The sequence below is a fragment of the Pongo abelii genome, chromosome X (assembly GCF_028885655.2).
Source record: "Pongo abelii isolate AG06213 chromosome X, NHGRI_mPonAbe1-v2.0_pri, whole genome shotgun sequence".
NCBI lineage: Eukaryota > Metazoa > Chordata > Mammalia > Primates > Hominidae > Pongo > Pongo abelii.
This window is the reverse complement of record NC_072008.2, coordinates 162,477,315-162,501,175: the sequence shown is the minus strand read 5'-3', so window position 1 is coordinate 162,501,175 and position 23,861 is coordinate 162,477,315. Positions and strand designations below refer to the sequence as shown.

General features: G+C 39.6%; 1 protein-coding gene across 6 annotated transcripts in view; it reads right to left on the bottom strand.

Moving 5' to 3' along the window:
* Positions 1-9,266: 9,266 nt before the first annotated feature.
* The window catches only part of VAMP7 (vesicle associated membrane protein 7), a 57,105-nt gene continuing 42,510 nt past the window's right edge, over positions 9,267-23,861 (bottom strand). For 5 of the 6 annotated variants that reach the window (XM_063720971.1, XM_054543965.2, XM_063720973.1 and 2 more), the window contains 2 exons: positions 13,234-13,326; positions 9,267-11,149 (listed from right to left, as the gene is read on the bottom strand). In XM_063720971.1, the coding sequence (XP_063577041.1) occupies positions 11,081-11,149; positions 13,234-13,326 (162 nt within the window). In that variant the 3' untranslated portion in view covers positions 9,267-11,080. 6 annotated transcript variants of the gene reach the window in all.

Below are 23,861 nucleotides of genomic sequence, written 5' to 3'. Positions count from 1 at the left end.
TCTACCATTGTGATCTTGGCTCTGGTCTCTGAAACACAACACTAAAACTGAATCAGCACACGAACCCCCCTATACATTGAAACTGAGCACAAGTGAGAGTCCAAGTTCAAGCCCAACCACAAGCCCCAATCAAACCCAAACCTGAACCCCACCAAAATCCCAGAACGCTATACTTACATGTGAACCAGAACATGTACTTGAACCCCTAAACCCTAAAACTTAGCCCTAGAACCCCAATTCTAACATTGACCTGACAAACAAGCCAAACCCCAAGCCCATCCTAATACTAACCCTAATACTAAATCCCAACTAAAAGCCAAACACTGAACACAAGTCAGAACCTGAACCTGAACATTTGAACCTGAACCTAAAACCAAGCCCAAGTCAGAGCCCAAGCCTAAACAAGACAGAACACCAGTCCATATCAAGGCCAATGCTGTTCCCAACTTTGACTCCATGCCACCCTAATCCAACTGTAATCAGGCCCCTTGAGATTTCAGCATCCCAGCATTTTAGTGACTGAAATAATGAAAATTCTGATCAGACCATTGCTTAAACATGTTAACTCTTCATTTTTGGCCCATTATTTCTTGTTTCCACAATATAATTATAAACTACTGACATATTCTTTCTTTGTCAAGCAGGAGGAGATAACTTCAGGGCCACAAAAAAAAAAAATGGAAGAAGGAATGAATGTTTTGAAGGACACTGCCACCAGCTGTTGACACCCAGAAGTCTGGTTGTTCCAGCTGTTATCTGAGATTGAAGAAACACAGAATTTGCCCTTCAGTTCTCTGAAATACTCCCTTATTCCCTAGCTGCATAAAAACTCCTTGCTGCATCTTTTTGTTAAGGCAGATTTGATAGATCTTGTTCTCCCGCCTTCTTGCTTTGGCAAAATCTAATAAACCTTTCTCTGTCTCCAAGAACTGGTGTCTTGGTGTTTGGCTTCAGCTGTGCATTGGGTACACGAGTTTGAATTTGGGGTTCCATGACACAATCACAATAATCCAAAGCAGCCCCAGCTCAATCCTAGCCCAAGTTCTAGTCAAAACCAGCACCCCAACCCTAACCCTAACCCTAACCCTAACCCAACCCAAGCCAAGCCCTAGCTTCAGCCCTGGTACAAACCTGAGCATGAACCTAGACACTACACCAAAAACAACCCTGACCACAACACCAACCCTAAACTTTAAAATCGTACTCGACTACTACTCAGACCTCACATCTAAACCCTAAAGACAAATCCAAAGGAGAACACAAACATGGACCCTAAACTATAAAGACAACTCAAACCCAAAGGTGAACTCTCAACCAGAATCTGAACCTGAACTTCAACCCTAAAATTAACCTTAACCCTAAACATGAACCAGGACCCAAACTCTAAACATGAACAAGAACTCATACCCTTAAATGCCCAAACCAAGCCTGAATCAGAGCTTGATCTGAATCCTGATCAATACTCCTGATGAAATTCCAACCCCGAAATTTGACCTCAACCCCAACCCTAATCCAAACATAATCAGAAACAAAACTCTAGTCACAACCTGAACCCTATCCCCAATTCAGGCTAAGCCTTAGCCCCAGTACATTCAAAGAACAGGCCAAGTCCCAGCGCCAGCTCCAGCCCATGCCAAGCCCCAGCCTGAGAACTGAGCCCAAGCTGAGTCCAAACCCTTACCCCAACCCCCAAGTCGACCCTGACTTGAACTCTGTCTGCAACCATTCTTAACCCCAACCACATACCCAACCCTAAATTCTTAAAACCCAAAACTCCAACCTCAACCTCCAATCTAAACCTATATACACAAACCTGAACTAGAACCTAACTCAAATTTCTAAAGCCTGAACCCAAGCTGGAATCCCTAAACCCCAAAACCAAGCCAAGTCAGGACTCAAGCCTGAGCACCATAACAAATCCAATTCAAATCCTGCCCCCAACCCCAAACCCAACCCTGACATCCCACACCCACACTTGACATCAACCCTAACCCAGCACCAGTGAGAGCTTGAGCCGTCAAGCTAGAGATAGAGCCTGAGCTTGAGCCAAAGCCAAATCCCAAAACCCATTTTGAACCAAACACCAACCTGAATCCCAACCACAATGCTGACTTCAACCCAGAACCAAACCTGGGTTCCAAACCCTGTCCCCAACCACAACTACACCAAACTAAAGCCCTAAACCTGAAATATAACCTAAATCCAAACTCTGAAATTAAAGCATAATTTGCTCAAACTCTAAACATTAAAGCCTGACTCAAACCTAAAGGCAAAACCTGAACCCCAATCAAAATCCTAATCCAAAGCCCTTAGCCATAATATTGAAATGGAGTCAAAGCCCAAGTCTGGGCATGAATGTGAACCACAATCCAAACTCTGAATGTGAAACTAAAATTTAACTCCTAAATCCTGAACTAGAACCTAACTGGAAACTAACTACACCCCAGCCCAAGCCTGAATCCTAAAACCAAACCCAAACCTAAACCCTATGCCTGAGCTACACCCTGACCTCAACCTAGTTCCCAAAAGAAGGCCTAAGCATGAACCCAAACTCAAACTGATACTCTAACCCTAAACTCAAACTCCAAACATAACCAGAACACTGCACCTGACCACTAACCTGAATTCAAAACCCAAACTCTAAAACCAAGTCTGAGGCAAGGCCCAGGCTGAGGGATCATATCCTGACTCAATTCCAAACCCTGACCTGATCCTTTACCCAAATCCTGATCCCAACACTAACCTCAACTTCAACCTTTTCCATGGTCCCAAACTCAAACCCAGCCTCAACACCGGCCCAAATCCCATCCCCATCCATCCCCACCAACTCCAGTCTGAGCAGAGCACTAGTCCAAACCTGAGCCCAAAACTCTAACCTGAACCACATTCCAAAACCAACCACAACCATAAATTAGAGCCAACATTGTCCTCAGCTCAGACCCCTAAATCCAAACTTGAACTCAAGTCAAACCCTGCATCCAAACAAGACCACACCCAAACCCGGACCTCTATTCCAATCATATACCTAATACCTGACCCATGCTCTAAGTTTGACCTGGAGCCAAATAGTAACTCTAACTGAATTTGTACCCAAGCCTAAATCCCTAAACATAAAACCATTGCCAGAGTCTGACCCCAAGCCCACGCCCAAACCATAAATCCAATCTAAACCTAAACTCAAAACACAACTTAAACCCTGAACTCAACCCTAACACTAACTGTAATCTGAAACCAAACTCCAATCAAATTTGCTCTTAAACTCTGACATTGAATGAGAGTGATACCTCAGGCTTAAAACTTAAAACTAAACCTGAGTGAGAGCTCAAGCCCAAATGTGAATCACTCCACACTGACTCCAAACCTAAATCATAATCCTGAACCCAAATCCTAAATTGTAAATCTGAATCCAGACCTGAACCTTGAACCCAAACCACTAAACTCCAAACCCAAGCTAGAACCTGAACCCGAACATGAAAACCCTAAATCCAAATCTGAACCTGAACTAGAATCCAAACCTAGCTAATCCCAATCCCATTACCATTTCCAGCTCCAGCCATAAACTTGCATAAAGCAGGTTCACTGTGCACTGTTTACCAACTTGTCTGGGTCTGGTGAGACAAGTTATATGAAGCAAATGTATTAATTACAAATAGGCAGTAAGGGAAAACAGAAGCCTAGGAGTCACTGTGAGCCAGTCCCCCAAGGCTCAGGAAAGCTGCTCAGGGCAGATAGAGTCTTGTCTGTGCATGCCTCACTTGCACTGCAATTGAAGGAACCTGGAAAGCAGTCTGCTCTGGATTTTATACCCTGGGGAGTACAGGAACTACTTGTCTAAAGCGTCGTATGACATCCTGTTCTGGGTGAGGGGCACTGGAACAGAGCCTGGACTGTTCCAACTAGCTCTTCTTTATCTCAGGGTGTTGCATTCCCAGACATTCTACAATTATTCTTGAAAATTACGAGTGAGAAAGAAGGGAGAACTGGGATGGTCCAAGGATATCTGGAGAACTATCCTGCACCTAGCTCTATCCTAAGCCCCTGCCCTAACCTCAATCTCAGCCAGAGCCCAAGCTCTAGCCCAAACTGAGCTCTAGTCAGAGCTCCATCATGAACTGGACTCAGAGCCCGAGCTTCCAACGCAGACCTCAAACTGAACCAAATCCCTACCTTAACTCCAGCCCAGAACCAAACTGCATTTCAATAATGTCCTTTAATCCAACCCCAAATCCTAACCCAAATACAAATCCAAACTCTGAACCTGAACCAGAACCCAAGTCTGAATCCATAAACCCTAAAATCAAACTCAAGTCAGAGTACAAGCCTGAGCCCAAACCAAATTTCAAACTAAGCCCAAACCTCAGACTCAACATCCACACTAACCCTAATCCAAGCCTTATACCCTAAACCCTAACCATAAATATAAACCTTAATTCCAAACTCAAAATCTAACCCAGACTTGAACCCAAATCCCTAAGCCATAAAACTGATCCAGAGTCTTAACTTGAAATGGAACCCCTAAACTCTAAGCCTAAACTCAAACCTGAGCTAGAACCTTACCAAAACCCCTAAACCTGAACCCTTGCCTGTAACCTGATCAACCCTAAACCTAACCAAACTCTGACTATGACCTCAATCCTAAATTTGAACTTGATTCCAATTCAAAACCTTCAATCTGGCTGGGTGCGGTTGGCTCATGCCTATAATCCCAGCACTTTGGGAGGCCGAGGCAGGCGGATCACTTGAGGTAAGGAGTTCGAGGCCAGCCTGGCCAAGATGGTGAAACCCTGTCTCTACTAAAAATACAAAAATTAGCCACGCGTGCTGGTGTGTGCTTGTAGTCCCAGCTACTTGGGAAGCTGAAACAGGAGAATTGCTTGAATCCAGGAGGCGGAGGTTGCAGTGAGCCAAGATTGTGCCACTGCACTCCAGCCTGGGTGACAGAGCAAGACTCTGTCTAAAAAAAAAAAAAACCGAAACAAAAAAAACCCCAAAACCTTCAATCTGAGTATGAATCCAAACCTCAATAATAATCCCAACCCAATCCCTGATGTCAGCACTAATTCTAAAACAGAAGCTCAAGCTGAACTCAAACCCTAACCTGAACTCAATTTCTTAATCCCAAAGCTGACACCTGAACCTGAACCTTAGGAAATAAAACACCGCAATTGTTTTATAACACCAAGTTTTGGGGTTAGGGTTATTTTGCACTGGAGTTCAAATTCTGGGCAAGATGGAGAAAGCACACTCTCTCCCACAACTATAAATCCTAGATGGAATGTATAGAGCAGCTAATTTGAAGACTAAAAATGTATGTTAACATGCAGATTGAATGAAGATCAGAATCTAAAGTACCACCAAGCCTGAAGTATTTAATTTCTTTTTCTTCTCAGACCATGCAGGCTCCAGAGGAAGCCCAAAACCTAACTCCTAGATTTTAAACTGGTAATCCTAATCCCCAACCTTAAACCCTAAAAACCCTGACACCTGATGAATTTACCCACTTATCATTATGAAACATTCTTCTCTATCCCTGGCAATATCCTTTGCTCTGACATCTACTGCAGTTTTCTCATTACTGTCTGCATGGTATATTTTCCCATGCTTTTACTTTTAACCTATATTAACATTTTAAGTGAGTTTCTTAAAGACAAGAGTTGACTCTAAAAATATACTTTGACATTTAACACTTTATCTTTTAATTGATGTGTTTCATTTGGAGAGTTTCTATTGCTTAGTCTTCAAGGTCAGTAATTTCTACTTCTGCTGTGTCTACTAGGTCATTAATCCAATCCTGTGTATTTTACGTCTCAGAAATCCTAGTCTTAATTTCTAGAAATTAAATGTGCCTTTTTATTTCATGTCTCTGCTTACCTTTTAGAACACATGGAATACAACATTAATAGCTGTTTTTATGTCTTTGCTAATTCTAACATGTCAGTTCTCCATTTACTTATATTGATAAATTTTTTTACCTTATCGTTGGTCCTATTTTCCTGCTTCTTTGTGTGACTGGTAATTTTGTATTTGCTGCCTTACACGTTGAATTTTAATTTGCGTGCTGTGTTTGTGTTTCCATAAATATATTCTTGAGGTTTGTTCTGGGATGCAGTTACCTGGAAAACAGTTTGACCCTCTCAGGTCTTACTTTTAAAATGTATCAAGCTGGATGAGAGGTGTGTTTAGTCTACAGCAATGGTTCTCAATCAGGGACAATTTTGTCTTCCCAACTTTGTGAAATCATTTGGAACGTTTTTGGTTGTCAGAACTGGGAAGACAGTGGCCCTGGCATCTAGTAGATTGATGGCCAGGGATGCTGGCAAAATACTATAATACAATGCACAGGATAGCCCCACATGACAAAAAATATATGGCTCCAAATGCCAACAGTGCCAAGGTTGAGAAGCTCTGGCCTAGGGTTATTTATTCTCCATTACTGAGGTAAGACCTTTCTGGGTACTCTATCAAATACTCTGTGACTCATGAAATTTTCCAGTTTGAATGCATATACAGGCACTACTTCTGGTCCTGCGTGAGTGCAGGAAACTCTTCCCTCTAATCTTTTTTCGGGTGGTTCTTTCTCTGCCATTGAGTAGTTTCCTCAGATCTAGAGTCCTTTCTGTGCAGCTCTCTCCTCTCTAGTACTCTATCCTGCAAAGACATATGTCTTGATCTTCCTGGAAATCTCAAGTCACATCTCAACCCAGGGAATCTGCCAGGCTCTGCCTGGGTTCCTCCTCATTGTATTATGACCTAGTTACTCTCTCAACAGAATAAGCTGGTACAATCGTAGGATTCAACTCTTCAAAATATCACTGTCCTTTGTTGCCTAGTGTTCAGTGTCTTGAAAACTGTTGCTTCATATATTTTGTCTTTCTGGGGGTGTTATTTCACACAGGTAGGTAAATGCCCTGTCTCTGTTACTCCATCTTGGCCAGCAGTGAAAGTCTGTAAGTTGCAGTCTTGAGTTCAATATTCTCTATGAGACTTTTTGAAGTTTTCTTTGTGCTTTTCTAAACTTGCAATGAGGATTTAAAAAGAAAAAACATGGTGTCAGCCCGTGCATGTTAGTTTTCTTATACAGAATATTGCCATCATTTTTTTTCTCTTTGGAAGAGATGTAAAGTCACAGCATTTTGGATTTAGATTGTTTGGGTTTAATAAATAGCACGAACCCAAAATAATTTTGTACAGTGTATTCTGACCAGAAGAATGCTTTAACTTACCAAAATTGTCTTGATAAAGCAGTAGAGCCAATAAATACTATGAATGAGTCTAGGAGGAACTGGGCTATGCTAGACTGGCACCATTGCTTTTGCCAGAAGCTGAGAATTTCATAGAATCCCCTTACCCTAGATGGTTTTAGGGTTAGCTTTTCTCAGTGAGTTGCACTTATATGAGACTTGGAAAGCAGAACAAAAGTAGAGGCCAGTACCCTTCAAAGGATACAAAGATGCTTAGGTGCCTGGTGTGTCGCAGCTTGTCCTCAATCTTTTCCATTCCACATCCAACTAATTCTGTGGACTGTTAGTCATGCTAACTAACTGGGGCTGCAAGCCTACTACTTGGTACTTGGCATCAGATCTACTGAAGCTGTGGCTTCCATAAACCTTTCCACGTCTCTCTTCACACACCAACTTTGGCAAGTGTATTAGTCTTCTCTCATACTACTGTACAGATACTACCCGAGACTGGGTAGTTAATAAAGGAAAGAGGTTTAATTGACTCACAGTTTCGCATGGCTGGGGAGGCCTCAGGAAACTTAACTATCATGGTGGAAGGGGAAGCAGCCACCTTCTTCACAAGGCATCAGGAGAGAGAGTGTGTGACGCAGGAACTGTCGAACACTTATAAAACCATCAGATCTCATGAGAACTCCCTCACTATCATGAGAACAGCATGGAGGAAACTGCCCCCATGGTCCAATCACCTCCCACCAGGTCCCTCCCTTGACATGTGGGGATTATAGGGATTACAATTCAAGGTGAGATTTAGGTGGGGACACAGCAAAACCATATCAGCAAGCAGACATACAGGGATTCTTAGGTTTTCCAGCAAGCTCCGACCTGTCTGCCTATGTCACTGCCTCAAGTGAAAGTGCTAGGACTGTTCTTCTGATCTTCTGGTACTGCCTTCCAGACCTTCACTTCCCAGTTTGTCACACATTAGTGTAACCTTGAATCCTATATTAAACTCTTTGTTTCCCTAACACTTGTCTTGCCTCTGCTGTCTTCACTGGATTCACACTGATATACATGGCAACCACAACCACTACTTCCACCCTGTTTATTATACTTGAGAAGATAGCATTGCAAGACATAGACTTGCTTCTAATGTAGAACACTTTGGTAGAGTCTAGGGTGCTGCTGTTATTGTTACATTCATTTCCATCAAGATACCCTGGGAAGCAACCCAGTATCTTTGTCTATCTTGAGGCCAGAAAAGATAGATACCAGCAGAGTCAAGCAAGAAGAAACCATTATCTAAAGGCACCTACATTCACTATTAAGGAAACTTTTGGATTGTAACACTATTTTTTTTTGCCAAGGGTTTGAGGTAAAGAGAAATAGCTGGTGTCACTTCTTTCTTTATTCATAGCCAAATAAATAACCATCTTTTATTTTTCTCTAAGTGTCTGTTAGAGAATGCATATTTCAGTTGAAATCTGGATAAAGCCTAGGGAGAACTTAAATAGGCTGTTTTTAAGTTACTGCAGCCTGTATAAAAACATATTCTATACCTGACTTTAGCCACCTTACGTTCAGAGGTCCCAAGTGACTGATTATTTTGTTGTGACCTATCTATTTGTATATTTGATTTGTGCCTGTTTTTCTTTTATTTCTGTTTAGGTAACCCTGTTTGCTATAATGAATTATTCCCTCCCACCATTATGCCTTCCCCTTGAGTCTCTTTCAGAACCAGTCATTTAACTTTAGATAGACAGATTTTTCAGAATTGTGCTAAACTGGATGAAAATCCCTGGGGTTCTTTTTCAGTTCTGCCTAAATTATGGGCTCAGGATGATAGTTGTGAAGGCTGTGTGATCATTTCAGAATCTTTCATTGGTTTCAGCACGGGCTATATATTTTTTAAGTTCATTTGTGTCTTTTGAAGGAATTCTACACACCTGAGACTATGCTATAGATCTTTACTGAAAGTCTCCAGGTAACACTTCTTAATATATTTTCGGCATAAGTAAAATACTTTTGTTCTGTAACAACGTCATCAGAAGAAATTAGGTTCCAGAAAGAACTTCTAAAACAAGCAAATCATTGTATTACTCTTAAATTTTATTAACGTCTTCAGTTTGTGCGTCATTTAAAATCAGACATGTGCTTTAAAAAGCATTCTTATACATGAATAGACCAAGGAACAGTTAGGTAATTGATCCCTAAAACATGCACATCCATTTTATTCAGGTGTGTATAAGAAAGGGAAATAAGCTTTAAACCTTTTTCTTTGGATTAAAAACATTTGGAAATTATTCAGGAATGCCAAATGTTTTTCTGGAACAGATGTATTTTCCAATAGGAAATACTGATGCAATTAAGAGGCATTAGTGCTGATAAAGAAGACTGGAAAAACATTTGTGCTATGCTAGATAAACAAGAAAAGAGTTCAAGTGGGCCTAAGATCTATGTCAAATAAATGAATCAGGTAGTATGAATTGAAAGGTTTGAAGAACAGGTACACCATGAGCCAGATTATGGGACACATATATGTTCAAGGCACATGACTAGGCTAAACAGGTGGCTAGATTCTACAGACTAATTTATTCATTCATTGAGAAAGTGTAAAATGTAATATAATTTCAATTTAATGGCACTTATTGATAAATAAATGCAATTGGATCTAGGGTAGAAAATGTCTTCCTTTCAGATACACACCAGAAATGCATACTAGATAACAGATGCCAGTAGCGATATGATTACAGTCCAATTTTCTTACACTGCAGTTAAATGGTTGTTAAACTGTTTTGTATTAATTCTATATGTCGTACTGTCTATTCTCTTTCAAGTTTCACAAAAGAATTCATCAAAATTAGGCAGATTTAAGAATTTATTTAACCACAAAGAATGCTCAAACTATTATTCAACAGGAGTCAAGCCCAAACCCTGGAGTTGACTGCTGACCGTATTCGGTTTGGGCTTTTCCCAGAATGGAAACACTTTTCCCACACTACCTCCCTTTGCACAGCTAAAATGCTACCATATCCACTGTGGTTCCCTTCTTTTTCTTTGGCAAGTCAGAGGAATTTACCTCCCCACCCCCTCTACTACATATTCTATTAGCGACACGATTGCCCTAAATATTCACAGAAGAAAAAGGAACACATTTAAAAAACTGCAACTTTCAACAATATTTAAACCTTCATCTTCTCAAATCAACTGCAATGGGAAAACAGAAGATATCAAGCTATCCACTGTATTGTGAATGATCAGCACACTGAACTTTATTCCTGAAAGTCAATATTAGGAGGACAAGGATAATTCTGTGTGCTTCTAATGGGCTAGCAAAATGTTCCCCATCTAACTGAAATAAGAATGTTTCATACTTTACTTATCTGAGCTCTTAGAAGGAAGCAGCACCAACGTCATTACAATTCCCCAAATAACAACTATTATCCATTTATATTGTTTTGAAGCACCTAAAACTTCTCAGTAACAAAAGACATTAAGATGAGATGTTAGCAATACTGTCTCTTGAATACTTTTGTGTGCACATACAAAGTTTCTCCATAGTTTTAGTAGATAGCTCATAAGACTAGTGGCGACAGCTTTGTGCAATTAAAAACAAAAATGTTTCTCTAAATAGATGACACTAGTTAACAAACCAAAGAAATAAACAAAAGCCTTTTTAAGGCTACTGCTGCAATGAATGGTTCAATCTGAAGTTCACAGGAATAAACTGGTAGATAAGACAAATATAAACCTGGAGGCATGGAACAAGATTTTAAAAAGTGAGAAGAGGGTTGAAGAGACTGGCAGATACCATCTGTCAGTATGTGAAAGGCTTGAGTCACATGGATTGCTTTTAACTCCTTGTTCTCTCATATCCTTGGTTAATGATAACTTTTTCTTTCTTATTTCTTCACACAGCTTGGCCATGTAAATCCACCACAGAGAGGTGAAACAATGATATAGATGAACACCTGGAGGGAGGAGGAAAGCAATTTTATTTTCTTGAATCAATCATATTATTCTAAAAAATATATATAGGAAAGTAGACCCTTATTAAGAAATACTTCTGATTCCATTAGAGTAGCAGTTATGTAGTAATGGAACACACTAATCAAGTACTTTCCAAGACAGAAGTGTAGTTAAAATTGTCCTTTTTGGTATAACTCACACCCACTTGAATTCCAGCGTTTCCTTCAGTGGGAGAGAAAGGAGTGGGGTTGTTGCTCTTCACTGGTAACTTGGCAGAATCAAGGCTAAATGAGCAACTCATACTGATGTGTCATTAACAAGTCATAAAAAAATCACAAATAACCATAATTCTCCTGAAGTATGATTTCATTAATTATATTTTTAGGTTTTGCACATGAATTTTATTTTTGATTAATATAAGAGTATCTTTTAAAAGCCTGAGTAGAAGGCTTTCATCTATATCACTTATGAGCAAGAACACTGCTACGAACTGTTCAGTGGATAATGACACAATAATTACAATGACCAAAACAATGAAAAGCAGATGATGTCAGTAACACTGCAAAAATACTGGTGCTATTACAGATATGTTTGCTTTTAAATTCTAGATTATAATTTTAAATTATATTATAAAATAGTCACTACTTGTTCACATTATTATATCACAAAAAATAGATTTTAAACATTAGGTTCACTGCATTAGTCACTTTATTTTATTTATTTATTTTATTTTTTATTTTTGTAGAGATAGGGTGTCACTATGTTGACCAGGCTGGCTTCAAACTCTTGGCCTCAAGCGATCCTCCTGCCTCAGCTTCCCAAAGTGCTGGGATTACAGGTATAAGCCACTATGCCTGGCTTTATTTTGCTTTAAATTACAACTTTTTGAGATCTTTAAGTGACTGATTTCATTATTTGCAAGCTTGGAAAAGGATGCATTTATGAATTGTATGCCCTTTGCTCCAAAAGTGAGCAAAGCATTTTGCCTTGTAGGGAACTATAAATATTGCCAGGGTTGGGGGGCAGATTACAGCAGATTCTGTTTATTAATGAATAGGCTGAACTTCTGACATCATATTCACACATATACACACATACTCACACATACACATGCCACAAATGTAAAGTTTATCAACTTGATGTAAAGTTGACTATTTGTCACAGCTGTAATATAAGGATTTTTCAAGCTGAAGTACATCTCGTTCGGTGACAACACCTTTTGGCAAAGATTGATATTGCATTTACAGCTGTGCTCTGCATGTAATAAGTAATCAGTAAATATATTCTGAATTTAACAATAATTCAGCTGCACAAATCAACCTAAACTCCCAGACCAAATAATAAGTAAGAAGCTAAGCTCAGGAGCCTAAAATGTGATATTAGAAAGAGAAACCTGAGCAAGGAACCATTCAAGGTCATGACAATTACTTCCAGTATAAAATCTACAGATCTTCTCTTTTAGATAAATCCAGCTGTCTAAGGCAGAGGACCCTCAAGCTGTGGTAGAGGAGAAGCAGGGTCAGAGGTATCTGCTTGGAGGTAATTTTGGGCTTCTGGACATGACTGGAGGATGGGGAGGAAAGGCAACTTTATCTGACCATGAACAGGGTAAAGCACCCCCCACCTGTTAGCAATAGTTTTTAAAGTTGTGGTTTAGGACCTCTTTACACACTCAAAAATTACTGAGGACTCCAAAGAGTTCTTGTTTAAGGGGGATTATAATTATCAGCATTTGCCATATTAGAAATTAAAACTTTAAAAATACATAATTAATTTAAAAATAAAAACAACAAACCCATTACATATAAACAGAAATGTCTTTATTTAAAATAACTACATTTCTGTGAGGTCAGTTTTATAGGTCTCTTCCTATTGAGAATATATAATAATTCTCAGTAGGAAGGAGATGTTTAAGTAGAGATATTTCATAGTGACTTCATAGGAAAGCCACTTCCTGGTCATGTGTTTCACTATTAAAAGACATATGTAGCTCATTTCAGAGTGTTAATCATTGAGAAATAATTCTAGTACCTAATTTCTTAGAGATTGAAAAATAAAGCCATACACTAAAAGGACAAAAACTTACAATTGATACGATGATGATGATAATAGTGAGCTTGAGGTTCTTCATACACATGGCTCGAGCAAGATTTCTGCTGGTAGTTTTGAAGGTGACAGACTAGAAAAGAGGTGAGAAATGTTTAACCCCTGGCACTGACTACATGAATGATTTGCAGAACATTTTACTTCCATTAATTCTGTTTAAGTCCAATGATCTCTCTTTACAAGTAGAGACTGGCCATTCATACTCAATAGTTGCCAAAAGCAAGACTCTGCCAGGCCTATCACAAGCAGTATGAGCCCAATGAAAAGGCTTCCCTCTTTTTTCTTCTCCACTGCAGCAATGCACATGATGTTGAGCACCAGAAGTGGTTCTTCCTGCTAGTGCAAAAGAATTTTCCTCTCTATACTTCCAATAAGAAAGGCTCTTTTAAAGCCAGCTGACTGCAAGCACATTCGCCTAGTCTGCCCCGTATAATTCTGGGGCTTTGAGCCATAAAAACCTGTTTGATTTCTGTAGGAAGATATGTATTTACTTTTGTGAGGGCCAAAACCCATAGAACTTCATTCCTTCTGCTATCCATTTTCTTTTGCATCATCAATTTCTCAGTATCTACTGAACAATTCCCACCAGGACACAAGAAGTTTAAAACAAAAAGGCAAACAACCAACAAAACTCCCTAATAATCCAGCAATTCCACTCTGGGTATGTACCCAACAGATGTATGCACAAATTCACCAAAAGACATATAGAAAAATGTTTTGGACAGCACTACTTTTCATACCTTAAACTGGAAACCACCCAAATGCCCATCAACTGTACAATGCATAAATTACAGGAGAGTCATAACATGGAATACAATACAGTAATGACAATTCACAATCTACTACTACATTTATACAATTTACCACAGATGAATCTCACAAACATCATTTTGAGCAATAGAAACTTGACATAAACAGAATACCTGTTATATTTTATTATGTATTTTGAGACAGGGTCTTGCTCTGTCGCCCAAGCTGGAGTGCAGTGGCACAATTACGACTCACTGCAGCTTTGACCTCCTGGGCTCAAACGATCCTCCCACCTCAGCCTCCTGAGTAGCTGGGACTATAGGTGTGTGCCACCACTCTCAGCCCCTGCTATGTTTTATTAATCTATGTGGAGAAATCAGGACAGTGGGCACCTTTGGAGAGGATTAGTGACTAAAAGAAGGCAGAAGGGAGCTTCTGGGGTACTGTTCGTGCTCTAGTTCTTAATCTGGATGTTGGTTCTACATGGTATGTTCACTTTGTGAAAACACAACAAGTTGTATGCTTACAGGTGATGCGCTTATATATATTATACTTCAACATATTGGTTTTAAAAAATCCACTCCCTTAACCATAGATTCATCTCCAAGCACATACTCCACAAAGTCTCTGCAGTAGAACAACTGACAGGGGCACCAGTCTTTGGGTTTCGCTTGATGAAGAGTGCACAGGATGCCACCTGGAGGCACATACCAAAACTGATTAAATCTAGAGCTAAATATGTATGTTGAATAGAATATACACATTGACTAGAACTTTTGAGATGAAACAGCGTTAAAGTGAGGAGACAAAATAAGCAATGGGGGCAAACAGTCCTTAATGGAACAAAGTTAATATGGGAAACAAGATAGAATAATAGTAATAAAAAAATTTCTAATAAGTATCCTCAGATACAAGACATAATTGAACTAATTTTAAACAAAGTCATCAGAGGACATAAAAAATTAGATAACATAAGACAACATTCCAAAAACTATATTTTAATAAAATGGCATAATTTTTTAAAAGCAGAACATGAATGAGCAAAAGCAGCTTCTGCAGTAACAATTCAAAAAATTTGCTCTGAAAACAGCAAAATGTCTAGGTTGTAAATTATGAAAGAAGATGTAAGATACACGGAAAACTGATCAAGCAAATCCAGGATCAATTTATACGATCAACAGATATTTAACATGTGCTTATTATGTACCTGGTACTGATTTACACACCTATTAGTAGTCACAGGAGAGAATACAGCCAAAAGAGAAGGATCAATAATCAAGGGACTAATTGAAGAAAATATCCCCCAAATAAGAAAGACTTGAATCTTCAGACTAAAAGGACCTACCCACCATGTGGCAAGAATATTGAAAAAAGGCAAATATTACACTTTTAGTAACATTTCAGACCTCCAAGCTTTTGTTTCTACTCTAATTTTATTTTTTTCTGCCTTGAAGTATAATTGGCAAATAAACATGGTATATATTCAAGGTATACAATGTGATACTCTGATAAATGTATACATTGTGAAATTATTACCACAATCTAGCTAAGTAAAATATCCATCACCTCACACAGTTACTTTTTTGGGTATGTGGTGAAAACGCTTAAGATCTATTCTTATAGCATATTTCAAATATTCATTACATTATTATTAACTATAATTGCCATGCTGTATGTCCGGTATCCAGAACTTATTGATCTTACAACTGTAAGTTCATACACTTTGACCAACATCTCTCCATGTCTCCCACCCCCTGGCAACCACTGTTTTACTCTCTGCTTTTATGAACTGAACATTTTCTTTAGACTCCATATATAAGTGAAATCATATAGTATTTATCTATCTGTGTCTAGTATATTTCACTTAATATAATGTCTTCTAGTTTCATCCACATTTTAGAATTTTTTTTCTATTCTGTGACAAATGCCATTGGAATTTCAATAGGGATTGTGTTGAATCTGTGTATTGCTTTGGGCAGTATGAACATTTTAATAATATTGATTCTTCCAATCCATAAACATAAGGTATCTTTCCATTGATTTGTGTCTTCTTGAATTTCTTTCATCAATGTTTTATAATTTTCAGTGTGCACATTATTACATGCTTGGTTAAATTTATTCCTAACTATTGTACTCTTTTTGATGCTATCATAAATGGGATTTTAAAAAAATTTCTTTTGATTCCTGTTCCAAGATGGCCAAATGGGAACAGCTCCAGTCTACAGCTCCCAGCGTGAGCAACGCACAAGACGGGTGATTTCTGCATTTCCAACTGAGATACCGGGTTCATCTCACTGGGGCTTGTCGGACAGTGGGTGCAGGACAGTGGGTGCAGCCCACTGAGCGTGAGCCGAAGCAGGGCAAAGCATCGCCTCACGCAGGAAGCGCAAGGGGTCAGGGAATTCCCTTTCCTAGCCAAGGGAAGCTGTGACAGATGGCACCCGGAAAATCGGATCACTCCCACCCTAATACTGCGCTTTTCCAACGGTCTTAGCAAACGGCACACCAGGAGATTATATCCCGCGCCTGGCTCGGAGGGTCCCACACCCACAGAGCCACACTCATTGCTAGCACAGCAGTCTGAGATCTAACTGCAAGGTGGCAGCGAGGCTGGGGGAGAGGCACTTGCCATTGCTGAGGCTTGAGTAGGTAAACAAAGCTGCTGGGAAGCTCAAACTGGGTGGAGCCCACCACAGCTCAAAGAGGCCTGCCTGCCTCTGTAGACTCCACCTCTGGGGGCAGGGCATAGCCAAACAAAAGGCAGCAGAAACCTCTGCAGACTTAAATGTCCCTGTCTGACAGCTTTGAAGAGAGTAGTGGTTCTCCCAGCATGGAGTTTGAGATCTGACAACAAACAGACTGCCTCCTCAAGTGGGTCCCTGACTCCCAAGTAGCCTAACTAGGTGGTACCCCCAGTAGGGGCAGACTGACACCTCACACGGCCAGGTACCCCTCTGAGACAAAACCTCCAGAGGAACGATCAGACAGCAACATTTGCTGTTCAGCAATATTCACTGTTCTGCAGCTTCCGCTGCTGATACCCAGGCAAACAGGGTCTGGAGTGGCCCTCTGGCAAACTCCAACAGACCTGCAGCTGAGGGTCCTGACTGTTAGAAGGAAAACTAACAAACAGAAAGGACATCCACACAAAAACCCCATCTGTACATCACCATCATCAAAGACCAACGGTAGATAAAACCACGAAGATAGGGAAAAAACCGGCAGAAAAACTGAAAATTCTAAAAATCAGAGTGCCTCTCCTCCTCCAAAGGAACGCAGCTCCTCACCAGCAACAGAACAAAGGTAGACAGAGAATGACTTTGACGAGTTGAGAAAAGGCTTCAGATGATCAAACTTCTCCGAGCTAAAGGACAAAGTTCGAACCCAGCACAAAGAAGCTAAAAACCTTGAAAAAAGATTAGACGAATGGCTAACTAGAATAACCAATGTAGACAAGTCCTTAAATGACCTGATGGAGCTGCAAACCATGGCACAAGAACTACGTGACGAATGCACAAACTTCAGTAGCCGATTCGAACAATTGGAAGAAAGGGTATCCGTGATTGAAGATCAAATGAATGAAATGAAGCAAGAAGAGAAGTTTAGAGAAAAAAGAATAAAAAGAAACAAACAAAGCCTCCAAGAAATATGGGACTATGTGAAAAGACCAAATCTACGTCTGATTGGTGTACCTGAAAGTGACAGGGAGAATGGAACCAAGTTGGAAAACACTGCAGGATATTATCCAGGAGAACTTCCCCAACCTAGCAAGGCAGGCCAACATTCACATTCAGGAAATACAGAGAACGCCACAAAGATACTCCTCGAGAAGAGCAACTCCAAGACACATAATTGTCAGATTCACCAAAGTTGAAATGAAGGAAAAAATGTTAAGGGCAGCCAGACAGAAAGGTCGGGTTACCCACAAAGGGAAGCCCATCAGACTAACAGCAGATCTCTCGGCAGGAACTCTACAAGCCAGAAGAGAGTGGGGGCCAATATCCAAAATTCTTAAAGAAAAGAATTTTCAACCCAGAATTTCATATCCAGCCAAACTAAGCTTCATAAGTGAAGGAAAAATAAAATCCTTTACAGACAAGCAAATGCTGAAAGATTTTGTCACCACCTTGCGTGCCTTACAAGAACTCCTGAAGGAAGCACTAAACACGGAAAGGAACAACTGGTACCGGCCATGGCAAAAACATGCCAAATTGTAAAGACCATCAAGGCTAGGAAGAAACTGCATCAACTAACGAGCAAAATAACCAACTAACATCATAATGACAGGATCAAATTCACACATAACAATATTAACCTTAAATGTAAATGGGCTAAATGTTCCAATTAAAAGACAAAGACTGGCAAATTGGATAAAGAGTAAAGACTCATCAGTGTGCTGTATTCAGGAAACCCATCTCATGCAGAGACACACATAGGCTCAAAATAAAGGGATGGAGGAAGATCTACCAAGCAAATGGAAAACAAAAAAAGGCAGGGGTTGCAATCCTAGTCTCTGATAAAACAGACTTTAAACCAACAAAAATCAAAAGAGACAAAGAAGGCCATTACATAATGGTAAAGGGATCAATTCAACAAGAAGAGCTAACTATCCTAAATATATATGCACCCAATACAGGAGCACCCAGATTCATAAAGCAAGTCCTGAGTGACCTACAAAGAGACTTAGACTCCCACACAATAATAATGGGAGACTTTAACACCCCTCTGTCAACATTAGACAGATCAATGAGACAGAAAGTCAACAAGGATATCCAGGAATTGAACTCAGCTCTGCACCAAGCGGACCTAACAGACATCTACAGAACTCTCCACCCCAAATCAATAGAATATACATTCTTCTCAGCACCACACCACACCTATTACAAAATTGACCACATAGTTGGAAGCAAAGCACTCCTCAGCAAATGTAAAATAACAGAAATTATAACAAACTGTCTCTCAGACCACAGTGAAATCAAATTAGAACTCAAGATTAAGAAACTCACTCAAAACCGCTCAGCTACATGGAAACTGAACAACCTGCTCCTGAATGACTACTGGGTACATAACGAAATGAAGGCAGAAATAAAGATGTTCTTTGAAACCAACGAGGACAAAGACACAATGTACCAGAATCTCTGGGACACATTCAAAGCAGTGTGTAGAGGGAAATTTAAAGCACTAAATGCCCACAAGAGAAAGCAGGAACGATATAAAATTGACACCCTAACATCACAATTAAAAGAACTAGAGGAACAAGAGCAAACACATTCAAAAGCTAGCAGAAGGCAAGAAATAACTCAGGTAAGAGCAGAACTGAAGGAGATAGAGACACAAAAAACCCTTCAAGAAATCAACGAATCCAGGAGCTGCTTTTTTGAAAAGATCAACAAAATTGATAGACTGCTAGCAAGACTAATAAAGAAGAGAGAAGAATCAAATAGACGCAATAAAAAATGATAAAAGGGGATATCACCACCAATCCCACAGAAATACAAACTACCATCAGAGAATACTATAAACACCTCTACACAAATAAACTAGAAAATATAGAAGAAATGGATAAATTCCTTGACACATATACCCTCCCAAGACTAAGCCAGGAAGAAGTTGAATCTCTGAATAGACCAGTAATAGGCTCTGAAATTGAGGCAATAATTAATAGCTTACCAACCAAAAAAAGTCCAGGACCAGATGGATTCACAGCCAAATTCTACCAGAGGTACAAGGAGGAGCTGGTACCATTCCTTCTGAAACTATTCCAATCAATAGAAAAAGAGGGAATCCTCCCTAACTCATTTTATGAGGCCAGCATCATCCTGATACCTAAGCCTGGCAGAGAAACAACACAAAAAGAGAATTTTAGACCAATATCCCTGATGAACACTGACACAAAAATCCTCAATAAAATACTGGCAAATCGAATCCAGCAGCACATCAAAAAGCTTATCCACCATGATCAAGTGGGCTTCATCCCTGGGATGCAAGGCTGGTTCAACATACACAAATCAATAAACATAATCCAGCATATAAACAGAACCAAAGAGAAAAACCACATGATTATCTCAATAGATGCAGAAAAGGCCTTTGACAAAATTAACAGCCCTTCATGCTAAAAACTCTCAATAAATTAGGTATTGATGGGACGTATTTCAAAATAATAAGAGCTATTTATGACAAACCCACAGCCAATATCATACTGAATGGGCAAAAACTGGAAGCATTCCCTTTGAAAACTGGCACAAGATAGGGATGCCCTCTCTCACCACTCCTATTCAACATAGTGTTGGAAGTTCTGGCCAGGGCAATTAGGCAAGAGAAAGAAATAAAGGGTATTCAATTATGAAAAGAGGAAATCAAATTGTCCCTGTTTGCAGATGACATAATTATATATCTAGAAAACCCCATTGTCTCAGCCCAAAATCTCCTTAAGCTGATAAGCAACTTCAGCAAAGTCTCAGGATACAAAATCAATGTACAAAAATCACAAACATTCTTATACACCAATAACAGACAAACAGAGAGCCAAATCATGAGTGAACTCCCATTCACAATTCCTTCAAAGAGAATAAAATACCTAGGAATCCAACTTACAAGGGATGTGAAGGACCTCTTCAAGGAGAACTACAAACTACTGCTCAACGAAATAAAAGAGGACACAAACAAATGGAAGAACATTCCATGCTCATGGATAGGAAGAATCAATATCATGAAAATGGCCATACTGCCCAAGGTAATTTATAGATTCAATGCCATCCCTATCAAGCTACCAATGACTTTCTTCACAGAATTGGAAAAAACTACTTTAAAGTTCATGTGGAGCCAAAAAACAGCCTGCATTGCCAAGTCAATCCTAAGCCAAAAGAACAAAACTGGAGACATCAGGCTACCTGACTTCAAACTATACTACAAGGCTACAGTAACCAAAACAGCATGGTACTGGTACCAAAACAGAGATATAGATCAATGGAACAGAACAGAGCCCTCAGAAATAATACCACACATCTACAACCATGTCATCTTTGACAAACCTGACAACAACAAGAAATGGGGAAAGGATTCCCTATTTAATAAATGGTGCTGGGAAAACTGGCTAGCCATATGTAGAAAGCTGAAACTGGATCCCTTCCTTACACCTTATACAAAAATTAATTCAAGATGGATTAAAGACTTAAATGTTAGACCTAAAACCATAAAAACCCTAGAAGAAAACCTAGGTAATACCATTCAGTACATACGCATGGGCATGGACTTCATGTCTAAAACACCAAAAACAATGGAAACAAAAGCCAAAATTGACAAATGGGATCTAATTAAACTAAAGAGCTTCTACATAGCAAAACAAACTACCATCAGAGTGAACAGGCAACCTACAGAATGGGAGAAAATTTTTGCAATCTACTCATCTGACAAAGGACTAATATCCAGAATCTACAAAGAACTCAAACAAATTTACAAGAAAAAAACAACCCCATCAAAAAGTGGGCGAATGATATGAACAGACACTTCTCAAAAGAAGACATTTATGCAGCCAACAGACACATGCAAAAATGCTCATCCTCACTGGCCATCAGAGAAATGCAAATCAAAACCACAATGAGATACCATCTCACACCCGTTAGAATGGTGATCATTAAAAAGTGGAGAGGATGTGGAGAAACAGGAACACTTTTACACTGTTGGTGGGACTGTAAACTAGTTCAACCACTGTGAAGGACACTGTGGCGATTCCTCAGGGATCTAGAACTAGAAATACCGTTTGATCCAGCCATCTCATTACTTGGTATATACCCAAAGGATTATAAATCATGCTGCTATCAAGACACATGCACACGTATGTTTATTGTGGCACTATTCACAATAGCAAAGACCTGGAACCAACCCAAATGTCCATCAATGATAGACTGGATTCAGAAAATGTGGCACATATACACCATGGAATACTATGCAGCTGTAAAAAAGGATGAGTTCATGTCCTTTGCAGGGACATGGATGAAGCTGGAAACCATCATTCTCAGCAAACTATTGCAAGGACAAAAAACCAAACACCGCATGTTCTCACTCATAGGTGGGAATTGAACAATGAGAACACCTGGACACAGGAAGGGGAACATCACACACTGGGGCCTGTTGTTGGGTGGCGGGAGGGGGAAGGGATAGCATTTGGAGATATACCTAATGTAAATGACGAGTTAATGGGTGCAGCACACCAACATGGCACATGTTTACATATGTAACAAACCTGCACGTTGTGCACATGTACCCTAGAATTTAAAGTATAATAAAAAATATATATATTTTTAAAAAAAATAAAAAATAAAAAAGAATTAAAAGAAAAAAAATTTTTTTTTTTTTTGAGAGGGAGGTCACCCCTCTGTAACCCAGCCTGGAATGCAGTGGTGTGATCATAGCTCTCTGCAGCTCCGAATTCCTGGGTTCAAGCAATTCTCCATCTTCAGCCCCCCAAGTAGCTAGGACTACAGGTGTACCCAATCACACCTTTTTTTTTTTTTTTTTTTTTTTTTTTTTTTGGTTTTGTAGAGATAAGGTCTCATTTTGTTGCCCAGGCTGGTCTTGAACTTCTGGATTTTAGAGATCTTTCAGCTTTGGCCTCCCAAAGTATAAGTATTAGGATTATAGGTATGAGCTACCATGCACAGCCTTGATTTATTTTTCTAATAGACTGTAATCTAGATAGTAACAGTGTGATTTAGGGTGGGGAAAAGACACTCCAGAAAAAATAACTATGTGATTTAGGAGGCTTTGGATCACACCAAGTGGAGCTGGAGATTGAGATCAAGCCAGAGGGCAGTCAGTCAATAATGCCTACATAATGAATCCCCAATAAAAACTCTGAACACTAAGGCTTGGGTAAGCTTCCCTGTTAGGCAATGCTCTGTACATTTTGCCACACATTGATGCCAAGAGAGCAACGTTTCCTGACTCCATGGGAAGAGGACAACAGAAGCTCTACATGTGGTATCTTCCCAAACTCCACCCTATGTACTTTTTCCCTTGGCTGGTCTTACTATGTATAATTTGCCTGTAATAAACCATAACTGTGAGTGTAATAGTGTTCACAGAGTATTACAAATCCTTCTAATGAACTATCAAATCTGAGGGTGGTTTGGGGAATCCCCAAACTTGCAGTTGGTGCCATTAAGTGAGGGTGGACTTGAGTAAACTGTATAGTTGTTCATGCCATGGCTCCAGCATGAATAGATGGCTTGACTGAGATCCTGTTGCTCTGCCCCTCTGTGTTGCCAATCAATTTGGCCTTGAGACCTCACTAAGTTCTTTAAGCCATAGTACCTTTTTTACCTCTTTCCATCCAACATGGGACAAGAATATCTGGGAATAAGCCTCCCCAGTGACATGGGATAAACTTATATCTAAAATGCTGATCATCAATGCTTTCAGAAGAGAAAAATTTTGATCAAAATGGGGAAATGAGAAAAGAAAAACAGCTCAGAGCAGCCTGAGCTATGTGAGGTATATAAAATTTATCAGGCCCAGAAGACATCAGTATGGGGACTTCAGTCACACCCCCCACACAATGCCCAGGGGGGCAACTGTTTAAAGGCAATTTGTTGCTGACTAGCTGCCTTAACCATTATCTTCATGTTCCTGGAATCTGTGATACAAAGGACAATGTATAGCCAATCAATAGGTTATGCTACTTTAATGTAAATTCTTGGTAAACAAATTAGATACTGCCTCTCCTTTTTTCCTTTAAAAACCTACTTGTAACTGCTGCTAATTAGAACATATATTCAGAGCAACTTGAATCTATGCTCCTGGGTTGCAGTCCTCAAACTTGGCCCAAATAAAAAACGTGTAAACTGTATAGTTGTTGAA